Source organism: Bos indicus, chromosome 20 (assembly GCF_029378745.1).
Source record: "Bos indicus isolate NIAB-ARS_2022 breed Sahiwal x Tharparkar chromosome 20, NIAB-ARS_B.indTharparkar_mat_pri_1.0, whole genome shotgun sequence".
NCBI lineage: Eukaryota > Metazoa > Chordata > Mammalia > Artiodactyla > Bovidae > Bos > Bos indicus.
In genome coordinates, this window is record NC_091779.1 from 39,242,379 (window position 1) to 39,256,242 (window position 13,864).

The 13,864-nt window shown below is 44.1% G+C and overlaps 1 protein-coding gene across 7 annotated transcripts in view; it reads right to left on the reverse strand.

The window, feature by feature from the left end:
* Window positions 1-3,092: 3,092 nt before the first annotated feature.
* The window catches only part of RAI14 (retinoic acid induced 14), a 162,236-nt gene continuing 151,464 nt past the window's right edge, over window positions 3,093-13,864 (reverse strand). For all 7 annotated transcript variants that reach the window (XM_070774777.1, XM_070774779.1, XM_070774780.1 and 4 more), the window contains 5 exons: window positions 13,126-13,244; window positions 10,968-12,503; window positions 9,651-9,800; window positions 5,768-5,833; window positions 3,093-4,947 (listed from right to left, as the gene is read on the reverse strand). In XM_070774777.1, the coding sequence (XP_070630878.1) occupies window positions 4,870-4,947; window positions 5,768-5,833; window positions 9,651-9,800; window positions 10,968-12,503; window positions 13,126-13,244 (1,949 nt within the window). In that variant the 3' untranslated portion in view covers window positions 3,093-4,869. The remainder of the gene's footprint in view (window positions 4,948-5,767; window positions 5,834-9,650; window positions 9,801-10,967; window positions 12,504-13,125; window positions 13,245-13,864) is intronic.

The following is a 13,864-nucleotide window of genomic DNA, read 5'->3' on the forward strand; positions in this document are numbered from 1 at the left end:
GAGTCAGCCTAAGAGGAGATCATGATGCAGGGCCTTATAAGCAATTCATCCATCTAAATCTCCACCCACCCAGCCATCCAGCGAACATGGAATGTCTGCTCGGTGGCAGGTCCACCGATGTGAGGTCCTGTGAGCAGGAGCTTTAGACTCACCACTGAACCTTTAGCATCCAGCAGAGTGCCTGGCTTTTTATTCACATTCAATAACAGTAAACTGTCATCCTCAGGAGCTCCCCGTTCTTAGAGGTTCTGGCCTCTGTTATGTCTTGCTGCTATAACAAGTCATCACAAACTTAGCAGCTTAAAACGACAGGAATTTATTATCTCCTCTTTTTGGAGGTCAAAAGTCTGCAATGACCATGGCTGGGCTAGAGGATCTCAGCGAGAATTGTTTTCTTGCCTTTTCCAGCTTCTAGAACCACCCACCTTCCTTGGTTCTCGGCTCTTCTTCCATCTTGTCAGTCAGCAATATAGCATCTTTAAATCTCTGACTCCCTCCTCTGCTTTACAAGAGCCTTTTTATTACAGCAGGCTCACCCAGATAACCCAGGATAATCTCTGTATCAGGCTAATCAGGCCAGCTGATTAACAACTTTAATTCTGAGGACTTAATTTTCCTTTGCCATATAACATAACTATTTAAATTCCCAGGAATTGGGACATGAGCCTCTTTGGGAGGGTGTTATCCTGCCTATGAAGAGTGTGTTTAACCTGATGTAAATGTATAGGTTTAAAAACATCTGATGGTGACACACAGGTAACTCTTACTACCCTTCTCCTTTGTTAAATCCTACATTATTTGACCATGTCTTGCTCCTCTCTTCCCCCTCCACATTCTCCACTAACAATCTGGTATATCCAGTCACCATTCTTGAAATAGTTTCTTCCCATTTTTAGGGCTTGGCTTATAGTGAATGTGCAGAAATGACTCTTCCCTTCTACTCACCTCCATCTCCTCAAAGGAGCCTTTAAATCTACTGGAACCCACCCACATCGACTGCTCCCTCTACCAGCTCCTGTTGGCCCAATTATGGCGACTGTCATCAATGCGCTTTTGTCCTTTGCTTCACAAATGTGCCACACACTCCGTGAATGCTTGACAGTTCTCTGCCCTGAGAAGGTGAACAGAAACTGCTCCCGTGACTGCCTCTATTGCTTTTTTCAGCTCAGTCTCTGCCTTGCAGTCTGCCTTTTAAACCTTACATCACCCCCTTCTTGGCTGGGTGGTGTTTCAACTGCTGTCAGCACCCAGCATTCCAGTTATGCCACATGGCAAAAGGTCATGTGTCAACGTATTTTGGGAGCATTTTCCCCACACAGCGTATCATGTGTTGATCTTAAGATCAGTGAGTTGAATTATTAAAGGCTTTGGAGTCAGTCTGAAAGTTTACGGAATAAAAATAAGTTGATGACTCTTATGTAATCCATGTGAAGAAAAAGGCCATTCTTTCTCACTGACTGTGATGATCCACAGGCTATTCTACTTTTTCCTTCTCTGCATTCCTGTATCACCTGATGGAAAGCCAGTGTGCAAACGGATAATTTGAAAATTACCCAAACGATGCTCACACATATACATACAGACATTTATTCACAGCATAGTCATCACATCAGTTTTAGGGCTGTAAAATACTGGAAGCAGACTAAATGCCCATCAACGAGGAGCTAGTTTAATAAAATACAGCACAATTATACTATGAACCATTATGCAGCAGTTAAAAAGGATGAGATTTGTGTGCTGACAAACAACAGTCTTGGATATTTTAGGTGGAAAAAGTATGGTCCTGAAGAATGAATGAAGTTTCCATATTTAAAGAGGAAAGTAAAAGGGTGGCCAAAATGTTCTTTAAGATCCAATACATATAGACACAGACTGTCTTTAAGTCATTCAAGAAACCAAATAGTTGTTGCTTCTGGGGAGGTCAACTAAGGATCAGAAGGAGAGACTTACTTTCAGTTTATCTCATTTATCCTACAATTATACTGTGATGTAGAATCATCGAGGGATGACCGTTTCTTTTCTTACCGTGCCGTTGGCATATGACAGTTCTTTCCATTTAAGAAGCCTGGTTTGGATTTATCTAGGTTAAGTCCTCATTTGAGTGTCCCCAAGAAATTATTTTCTGAGTTGAACGGTTGGCCTCTGTCGAGGTAAGCTCTTTTTAGGGAGCATGCACTTGATAATTTAAAATAACAATAGCCTCAGACATTATATTTTTGCATTATTTTCCTTGGTATCTTTTGTTCTTTTTCTTTTCAGAGGGAGGAGGTGAGCAAGGGTTCAGTCGAGTATTACGGTATGCCTTGGCAGCAGGAGTTGAGAGGCAGCAGAACTGTGTTGTGAGCAAAGGGAGATGGCCTTGTTACACTGTGCTATAAAGAATGTGAGCTACTTAAATAATTGCACCCATTTCATTGTCATCTGGTGTTTTAATTATGATTTCAACCTGCAAGAATTCACCCTACAGGAGTTTTTTTCAGGAATGAATTAACTTTTTAATGTGACAGGATAATGTATCCGACTTTTTAAAAATAAACCATGTGTATGTTTTCAGGCTTTCCAGGTGGTACTAGTGGTCAAGAACCCACCTGCCAATGCAGGAGATATGAGAGACACGAGTTCAATCCCTGGGTCAGGAAGATCCCCTGGAGGAGGGCGTGGCAACCCACTTCAGTATTCTTGCCTGGAGAATCCCATGGACCCAGGAGCCTGGCAGGCTACGGTCCATAGGGTCACAAAGAGTCAGATAGGGCTGAAGTGACTTAGCATACATTTTTTACTTTTTCAAAATAGAAGAGAAAAAAAAAAATCTAATGGAGGCTTTTAACTAGTTAAAAAAAAAAAGACTGCAGATCAACTGAGAGGCACTTTTCAATGAAATAACTGTGATGCAAGTGTTCAAAAGCGGCTGATGATTGGGGCAGAGTTCAAGGTGGTCCCAGGAGCTAGAAGACGGGAATGGTATGACATGTTGCGTGAGAGACGGCAGACAACGGCCACCTGCTGAACACGACACAGGGTATAAAACCGTCGCTGATCTTCAGAAGCCTTACAGGGCATGCTAATGAAGGCGCCCAAATCAACAAGGGAGATGCAAAACGAAACAAAAGTTTATTTTCCGCAATACTTTTCTGTAAATTACAAGGCAAAATGCTAAACTACAGCATGTAACTTCAGTATTTAACCAGAGTACTTGAAATAAATATCCTGAAACAAGATAAAAGGCTACACTTTGTCAGGCGTCCTACAAAATGTCTCAAGTTTTACACTCTGCAGCATTTCTGTGTGGGGGTGGGGAGGGTGGTTTTGTGTTTTCTTAAGTGCTGTGACAGAAAGTCCTTTCACATTTTTCTTTGGAGCATGTTCGAAATTGCTGAACTATAAACAACTTAAGAAAAGTAACACCAAGTTCGAAAGCCGTTTCTGCTTCGCTGTCATTGGCCCTCATTCAGCACAGGGCTGCCAAGTGGCCTCTGAGCGCAGGCAGCTCCGTCAGAGCCGGCCTACACTTAACAGTTCTATACGTTAGAGACTTCTGTCTTCAGTTTACATCCCTCAATAAGATCAAGGCCATAAAGGAAGCTGCAAGCAAGTCAGAAACATTTTTAACCTGAAAGTAAAGGGAACAGAGATGTTTTCTCCCAAGACCTCGGCTAGGCACTGGAACGTTTACCGGGATTTTTTGTTTCAAAGTTGAAAAACCCACTGGTACTCACAGTCCTTTCCGAGGTAATTTACAGGTGCTGGTAGAGTTGGGGCACTCAGAAATATTCAATGGGCTAAAGAGGATTTACTATATTTAAAGACGTGCTACAGTCCTAAGAACAAATGGCAGAAAGTCTAGGGGTGTTGGTGGCAGCTCATTTTGAGTGGAATATATAACCACCTTCTGCTATAGCTGAAAACGTGGAGAAAAAAGTTATATATATAAAGTCTTAAGCATGATTACCTAAAAAATACTTTGTTAATATAGTCTAATGTAAATTTCACTTACTTAGGGATTTAGATATGAAAACATCTTTAAGAGCCAATAAAAATATTGTACAGAAAAAAAAAACACTTTTAAAAAATTGAGGTTAAAAACTATGAGGCATTTCTTTTGGCTGTAAACACACAGTTTACTGTCCCTTGTTGAAACACAAATGTTTGGATTTCCTGAGCTTCGTGGATAACAAACAGCAGGAGCCAAGTTTGCATAGAAAATTTGCAACGTGTCAGCGATGTACTTAAGAAAGAACTTTTAAGGACAATTTGCTTTCATTTTTAAACTTCATATTTAAGTTAATAGTGCTCATCTGACTGTAAGATTGACAAGCAGGGTGGTGAGAAATATAAGGCAGATGGGGAAAAAAGATGGAATTAAAGTTTTTTAAATCCACAGGATATCACAATAAAGGATCTTAAGCACATGGTGCATAACTAGTGTCATACTAATTTGGTTAGAAATTAAGTTGTGTTTGGGGGGGTTAGGAAACCAAAGGTAAAGAAAACCCTGCTGTAGGAACAGAAGCACGGCTGCATGGGGCGTCGTGTCATGCAGCCATGGAGCCCCTTAGCTAGGCAGGTACCAGGGAAGATATTCCACTGCCAGTGCAGGGACCAGACTCCTGAGCGTGACTGATCCCAGCTCTGGTCAGAATCGGAGGGTGACAGCATCTTTCCCCTCTGCTGCTCTGAAGTCTCTCAGCGGTTCTAAGGAGGACAGCTTCTCCAGGGACCTGTCCTCAGAAGTCTCTGGAAAGGGAAGAAGTTCTATGATAAGGGTCACAGTGATACCACGAATGAGAACAATGGCAGTGGCTGCCGACAACTCCGGATGTAACACAAAGGTGGACAACAAGGGGCCAGTGTCCTGCCAAGGAATCCACTTTACTTCTTCTGGGACTGGTTCTTACACATGGTAAGGATCTGCTTCAGTACTTTTTGGACATCTTCATCCATCTGGCCCTAGGAAATTCCAACACAAGACACTCATTAGAATAACCTATGATATCATGCCTTGGACACAACACACGTGGGACGTTGTGGGGGTGGCGAGGAAGGAGATGAATAAAAGGCAGAGGCTGCTGTCCCACAGGAGTGTCAAAATGCAGAAAACAATAAGGGCAGAGGGGGGCTGAATGCTTGTTAGAAAAGTGAATGTCAAAAAGGTTTAAAATAAAACAAAATGACACTCACTAGAACCTAAATCCTGGCACTGCCTCACCTAGGGAGTGAGATGACTGGCAGGCAGAAATTGGGCCCCCTCGACCTTCCCAGGAAATGTGAGCCCTACCCATTCCCACATTTCCAGGAGAAACTGAGGCAAAGCAAGGGCCCTGATCTTTTTCCTCCAGAGGAAAAGGAGGACAAGGAGGCTGGGTCTCCCAGCAGAGCCCTCAACAAAGGGTTTCTAGAGCCTTAACAGCAAATGAGAGCCCAGCCAGTCTCAGAACACTGACCATCCCAGGAGTGCGATGGCACCAATGGCTCAGTGAATATGCTCAGGCCCAGAAAGTAACCCCCAGACTCCTTCTCCTGATTGGGTGGGGGGTGGGGTGGGGCGTGCAATGGCCACCTCCTCATTCAGCAGTCAACAAAGGAGGCAGCTCCCCATTAACAGGAGAAGGGGCTCCCAACACAAAATGCAAAGCAAAGCAGAAGGTATTTGAAACAGCTTTCCATTGAAAATCCATCTCCTCAAATTCGCATCCGTTCTGCTAGTTTCAGGACGGGGATCTGGACAAGCCCTGCTGCGGTGTCTCTTTAGGATCCCCAGACATCATACCTGCACGGCATACAGAAGATGCATCCTGTAAACAGATATCACTTCCTGGTGTTGTTTCTTGCATTCCTAGAAAGAGACAATTTGACACTGTTCAAGAGCTTGTTGTGTGTGAGTCACTCAGTCGTGTCTGACTCTTGAGATCCCATGGACTGGAGTCCGCCAGGCTCCTTTATCCATGGAATTCTCCAGGCAAGAATACTGGAGTAGGTTGTCATTCCCTTCACCAGGGGATCTTTCCGACCCAGGGATTGAACCCAAATCTCCAGCATTGCAGGCACATTCTTTACCATCTGAACCACCATCAGGGGCTTAGGAGACCTTCAAAAAAATCCTAGGAGAAGACTGTGGCCAAATGCTACCCTAGTGATTCCTTCCAGCAACTAGCACAGGAAGTTTTTGAAATTGCTGTGGACTTGATGGGGTGTGTGGTTTGGAACACTTGTCAATATTCTTAGGGGAAAAGAAATCTTACATATCTTGAACTCCAGAAGAAAATTCCTGTAAAAAGTAGTTGATAATCCCATGTTTGTTTAAACAAATATATGTACACATACTTAGGCAAATGTATTCACACAAAGTAAACAACAGTGCAAGGAACTACATCAAATGCAGTTACTGTCTCTGAGTGGTTAAATTATAGACAATGTGTTTCTAGAGTAGCTTCTTCAGAGTTGTTGTTTTTAATCTTTCAACTTTTCTCAATGAGCAAATATTTATTAATTTAATTTTTAAAATGTAATCTTATAAAAAGAGTTGTTGATCACCTACTGTATGGCCAGTGGTATATAACCCCTGGGGAATTCAGTGATTTAGTTGTCAGTGTACTGAGGAGGTGAACAGGGTGATGACCCCAATCTCACATGGCCCCTCAGTACAGCTGTTAATGCTCTTATTTCTTCTTGCTGAGATATTATTCCAGTTCCTCTCAGTGACTATTTCAAGGATCTCAACTCGGCTCTTAACTCTTCTAAGAAGAGGCCTTTCTTCCTATTTCCTGATGGAAATCAAAACTATCACATATGGATCACTTAAAAAATCAACTGAAGTCCGTCAGTATCTATTCTTACCTCCTTCCCATCAATGTCAGATATAAGGTATCCTTCCCATTCAAGGACAACCTTGGAAACCTCGATCTTTGAAGTTCATGCCACTAGGAAGTGTACTTGGTAGTTCTCTCTGTGCTGATTCCTCCCACCTCTTGGTTCCCTCTACTCCATCATTTATAGCTTTGTCTTCTGATCAGTGTCTTCCTTTCCTGTCCTGCTTCTCTGTCATCACTTGGCTGACTGCAGTATCTACGTGGATGAACCACCCACCACCCTGGCCTCTCAGTCCCTCAACCTCAGCTTCAGGACCTGTCTCTCTTCCTTCCAGCCATTCACTCTTATGGTTACCTCCCTGCCTCAGTCATTATCGCCAAGATCTCAGTTGAAAGCATCCCACTCCCCCACCACCATCTCCTGTCTTTCTAGCAAATCTGCATTAGGCTTCCCCTGCCTCCCACTGTTTCTCTTCAGCTCCTGCAGATACCTAGCTCCTTAGTCACTTCTCCAGCCTCCAGCCATCCACACTCCACACCTCTACTCCATTGGAACTGTGCTTGCTACAGCCACCATGGGCCATCTAAATGCCATATCCCTGCTGCCTCCTACTCATCTAAGATTCAGTACAAGCATCACTTCCTGCAAGAAGCCTTCCAAGACTTACCCAGATTGGCTATGCACATTGCCTTTCTACACCCACGGCATGTTGGTCATCTCTCAATGAATGCTTACCACACTGAGTACACAGTAAGCCATTATATTCCATGAAAGCAGGACTGTGTCTTATTCATTTTTATTGAATCATGGATACCTGGTACATTACTGATACATAGAAGCTCATTAAATGCACATTGGATAATTGTAAGAATGACTATATAAACCATTATCACTTTATCTATGAGTCTGTGATAACCACTTGATCAGAAAAATGACTGCAAAAGTCAAGAGCATCTTCTCCTTCCCTGACTACTACTCCACTGCTAGAGCTGGTAACATAAAAAAAGCTGGTTTTGAACTCTGTGGCCAGATGGAGTAAGGACTGTAGAAATCTGAATTCACTATTACCGATCTGTACTGAAGAAATCACAAAATCCAAGTTCATGTAAGTGGAAGCCAGCAACAGTCCAGGGTAACCTAATCTTCATGTAGAAAACATCACATACCCTTATCAACTAAAGGGCTTCCCAGATGGCTCAGTGGTAAAGAATGCGCCTGCCAATGCAGAAGATGTTGGAGACTTGGGTTCAATCCCTTGGTTGGGGAGATGGAGGAGGAAATGGATCCCACTCCAGTATTCTTGCCTGGAAAATCCCATGGACAGAGGAGTCTGGTGGGCTACAGTCCACAGGGTCACAAAGATTCGAATACAACTGAGTGAGCACGCAACAATTAAAACTTTACATATTCTATAGCTTTGTCTTCTGATCATTGTCTTCCTTTCTGGTCCTGCTTCTGTCATCGCTTGGTTGACTTCAGTATCCACGTGAAGGAACCACCCACCACCCTGGCCTCTCAGTCTCTCAATCTGAGAGGCCCTTCAAAGATGCCCATATCCTAATCCCTGGAATCTGTAAATGTTACCTATCAGTCAAAAGGGATCTTTTAGATTAAAGATCCTGAGATGGAAAGAAAGATTATACTGATTATCTGGGTGGACCTTAAATGTGATTACTAGGGTCCTAAGCTGCTGCTAAGTCACTTCAGTCGTGTCTGACCCTGTGCGACCCATAGACAGCAGCCCACCAGGCTCCCCTGTCCCTGGGATTCTCCAGGCAAGAACACTGGAGTGGGTTGCCATTTCCTTCTCTAGTGCATGAAAGTGAAAAGTGAAAGTGAAGTTGCTCAGTCGTGTCCGACTCTTAGCGACCCCATGGACTGCAACTGGAGTGGAGTGCCATTGCCTTCTCCACTAGGGTCCTATGCTGCTAAGTCACTTCAGTCATGTTCGACTCTGTGTGACCCCATAGACGGCAGCCCACCAGGCTCCCCAATCCCTGGGATTCTCCAGGCAAGAATACTGGAGTGGGTTGCCATTTCCCTCTCCAGTGCATAAAAGTGAAAAGTGAAAGTGAAGTCGCTCAGTCGTGTCCAACTCTTAGCGACCCCATGGACTGCGGAAAAGGTCAAAGGTGGAAGGAGGAGACGGAAGGACAGAACCAGAGGCTGGAGTGATGTACTCTGGGGATGAGAGAGGGGCCACGAGCCAAGGAAAGTAGGCAGCCTCCAGAAGTTAGAAAAGACAACCAGATTCTCCCCTTAGAGCCTTGAGAAGGAACCAGCCTGCTGAAACCTTGACTTTACTGTTGTGAAACTGATTTCTTTGAACTTCTGATCTCCAGGACTGTCAGTAATAAATCTGTGTTGTTTTAAACCAAGTTTCTGTTGCTCTGTTACAACAGCCACCAGAAACAAGTACAGACGTGAAAGAGCTTTCCTGGGTGAAATTAGAAGAGGGGCCAAGAAGCAGCTTCAGACATGTGGATATACAACCACCAGACAACATGGCCCCCTAATAAGAAACATCTCGAGCCGCTGCCAGAGATGGTAACTACTGAAGCAGAAAAACGGAGAAAGGGGAGCAAGTGAGTGGAAGAGGGAACAAGACAAGAAGGCTCCTGCCACTATCTCGCAGACTCCTCCCTTCCCAGTGACACATGGAACCCATTCTCATTGCTGATAATGACTGGGAAACCCACCGCTCCCTCTCTGGCCCTCACCTAAAGGTCTTTAGTTAACTGCTTACTGAAGCATGACACTCTTTAGGCTGGGCAGCTTTCTGCTCATTCCCACCTGTCCCCCACCCCTACCCCCCAGCCAGCCATGGAAACAGGCCCACTCACCGCCAGCTGGTTCTGCAGCTGTTTGACCTGCTGCTGCAGCGCCTCCAGCTGCTGGCTCTGCCTCTTGGAGGAGCTGGCAGAGTAGGAGAGCTGTGAGAGGCTGTTCAGGGCCTCCTTCAACTTGGTGACCTCCTTGGACATCTCATTTATCTAGCGAGAAAGGAAAGCTCTTATCAGGAGAGCAGGTACCCACAGAGGCAAAACGCCAGCTGTTTCTCCACTGGGAACACAGCCTCGACTGGCCTCTGGGCCTGGAGCAATCCCTTTTCTTAATTTTTCAAAGAAAAGCCATACAATGAAACAAAAACAGGTAAGAATCAGGGAAACCAACAAGCCTATGCAGACAAGAGCCCAGGAATGAGACTATGCTTGGGGCCATGAAGGTAACAATAGCTGTTATGTGGATTCCCTTCATCCTTAAGATGGGGGACTGTTAAAAAAAAATAAAAAACAGAATTTCAGGTATTCTATATTTGGAACCAGCTAGGCTTTGTTCCCTACTGCTGCCATAGGCAATCAGAAATAAGTTCTGGGAACCCTGGTATCTCTGATATCCTACCTTGTAGTGAAGACAATCCTCACCCCCACGGCTTTGGAAGCTCTTTTGGAAACATTCATTATAATAAAGGAATAAAAGATAAATAATTCTCTAGTGAATGCCATTCAGAACATCTAACCCAGGAGACTGGGCATCTGGGTATGCAGAGCAGATCCCAGCACAGAAGCATGCTTCACTTCTCCCTTTACTCTCCGCCTTCCTCCATGCTCAGCCCATCTCGAGTTGCCTGGCCCCCCACATTCCTCCCTTTCTCTCCTGTTGCACACCTTTGAAAATGAGGACCAGGGAGGGCTTTTACACTGACTCCAGGGAAAGCTCATGGGGTTTAGGGAAGCAGTATCAAGTCTGGCAGTAATTGATTTTCCATATGACAGAGGAAATCTGTCTGGATTCCAACAGAGTAGAAGTTTAAGATGGACCACAAATACTTCTCAGCTGGTGGGTTCACTTCTGGCCCCCGACACTTGGCAGAGCTTCTGTAAAATAATTTTTAAGGGGAAAATATGTACCACACATTTGAAAATACTCTGGTGTGAGGGAAGTAGTAGATGAGGGCTTTCTCACTCTCTCTTTTTAAGTAAATGTCCACCCTACTATTTTTAATGTGGCACTGGGGACAAATGGAGTCCTGTGTGGAGCCTTAGCGCTTTCACAATAGCTTAGTGCTAACAAATGCTAAAAATGCTAACTTCAGTAAATGAAGGTTCAAAATGCTAGCGTTTGCTAGCTAGAAATTCAATAGCAACAGTCTCACCAACCTTCTTGTCTTTATCCTCTTCCAGTTTTGAGGAGCTCTCGGAATGTCTCTTCATTTCTGCGAGTTCTTCCTGAGCATGCTGGCATTTTTGCAGAAGTTCATTTACTTCCTGCTCTTTGGATTTCAAGAGAGTCTGAATGTTTTCCTTTTCCCTTTTCATCTGCGAGACCTCACTTCTAATCTGGGCAACCTCTGAATGGGCCTTCTCTTTCTCTTTCACGGAATCCCTTAATTTTGAGGCCAACACACTCACTTCGCTTTCCAAAGACGACTGGAGCTTTTCGTAGGCAGACCGGGGCACCATCGCGTCGGTCATGGCCGCCTTCTCCTCTAGGAGCTGTTTCTCCAGCTTTGCCACCTCCCCTTCCTTGCTCGCCAGGTGCTCTTTCAGACTGCTTATTTTTCCCTCCATCTCTTTGGCAGTGGTCCGCAGAGTGGTTATCACCTGCAAATGCTCCGTGATGGAGACAGAGTTCTCTTTCTGTGCATCTACCAACTGTTTGAGCTGGGTCAGCTCATTTAGCACTTTTGAATACTGAGACTTCATTTCGGACAGTGCCTCTTCAGCCTTGGCTCTGGATACATTGGTCACTTGCATCAGCTTCTCATGCTCCGCTTTATGGATATATTCAGCTGTGACATCTTCTAGAGACTTCCTCTTCCGGTAATCCTCCAGCTCTGCCTGGGCCTCTTTGTACAGCTGGGACAGCTCACTCACCTGCTTGTTGAGTTCATCGATCATCCTGTTCATGGCCTCTTTCATGTCCTCAGCTTCATCACCTGCCTCCTGGGTCATCTGATTTTTCAATGTATCTTTCAGTTTTGTGATTTCTTCTTGTGCCTCTTGGTATTTCTCAAACAAAAATGCTTTCTCCTTATTCATATTTTCAATCACCGTGCAATAGGAACTTTTCATTTCCTCGTACTCCTCCCTTGGTGGCTGAATAACTGCCTCTTTCTCCCTTTCTGCCAGCTTCTCTTCTAACTCTCTCACTTTCTCTTTATTTCGTTCACTTTCTTCCAGGGCGCCCTGGAGGTCCCGCTTGAGCACGTCCATTTCTTCCTCGGTGATCCTCAGCTCATGCAGGTGCGAGTAAGTGTCCACGCTTTCTGGTGAGACCAGGCCCAGCTTCATCTGCTTCTGCACACTCAGGACTTCTTTCATAGCTTCCTCGTATTTACTCTGAGTCTCTTTAAGTTTCTGGCTGAGGTCGGAGCCGTTCTCCGAGATCTCGGCGTTGTTTAAGCACACTGATTCTGTCCTCCTGGTCTGGAGCTCGGCCTGCAGCTGTTTCCTCTCCGCTTCAGAGCTCTCCAGTCTCTTCTGCAAGTCATGTAAAACCTCTTGGAGTTGCTGGATTCTGACATCACTGTCGAGAGTGGATTTACTTGAGGAATGTGTTATGACAGATGGAGATGGTTTGGAGTCTAGAGGAGGGTTTTCACTAGGTTTGCCCAGGGATGGGGCCAAGTCAGTTTGAGTAGAATGGTAAGAGTCAAAGCTCAGGTCTGCTTCCCCTTCCCTGGGTGTTTTGGCCTGGAAAGAAGGCAAGAATGAAATGACACCAAAGGTGTGGTTAGATGAGCAAGCAACTGCAATCGGGGAGCAAATCCAAACCTTGAGTATGGGGGAGCAGCAGTATCCTTCTGCATGCATCCTCTTGCCCCATGAAAAAATTTGGTCTGGGACACAAGAGTCGGGCTTAACAACACTAAGCTTATTCTGTGCTCTCAAAGGACAGATTATGTTTGCCACTTTAAAAACGCAAGACCTGTTTTGGCTGCAGAGCTTCTGACTCAAATTTTTCTTTGTTTCTCATATTATTGTAGTTGCCCTACTTCTTACCACATTCTTAAATCTGCGAAATGATCAACTTTACTAAATGAATGACTAGTCATATATATGGTGTGCATATAGCTATCTATTGTCATATATATCATACTAAGTATATAATTATATAATTTACCAGTTTATACAAATAATAAGTTAATGACTAAGTCTCAAGAAACAAATTTGAAGGTATAAAATGCTAAAGGGTAATTATATTTTAAAAAGAAGAAACCAATGTTGGTGTCTAAAACAAAATACCCAACTAACCCTGAGAAATCAAATAGCTTGACCCGACTGAACAGACTATGGTAGTGATCTATTTACCTACCTGTAATTTATCTTGTAATTCCTTATTGTGTAAGGTAAGAGAAGCAACTTTTGCTTGCAATAGGACAAGAAGATCTTGCTGGTCAGCTTCAGAACTCACATCCAATAAGCTATCAGCACCTTAGGAAAGAGAAAGGCAATTTAAAATAATATTTTAAAAATTTAACTGTTATGTCTCTGACCTTTAACAAACTCACTTTCTACCCAATCCAGTTCTTCTTTCTCGTCCAGACTAGGGATGAAAGCCCCCTCCAGCTGGATAGATGAACAGAAATTCTCAAGTACTGGGGTCTCCTCACTCCCTAGCACAATACTAGATGCCTAGATACAAATAAACTCATTTGAAAACTGATGGATTGGGTCATACAGTTTCTGTTCACTTGATTAAGTGCCACACCTCGGTTGTTTTTTATTCCTCCCATGCTCTGTACATCCCACTCCATGAATCCTTTTAGAAAAATCTCTGGAATCTGGTTCACTTCTTATCCCCATGCCCTGTACCCTAGTTCAAACTTCATCACCATACCTGGTAACTGTACAAATGGCTTCCTAACAAATCTTTCTCTCTCTCCTCTAGTGAAAATGTAGCCTGTACCAACAACACTGTCAGACTAATCTTCCTAAAACATACTTTGATGGGGTCATGCCTTTGGTTCAAGTGCTTTAATTGCTCTCCCTCCAAAAATAATCTCCAACTTCCTTTATCTGGATTAAGGCCTCTCGGATCTGGCTCCAGTCTA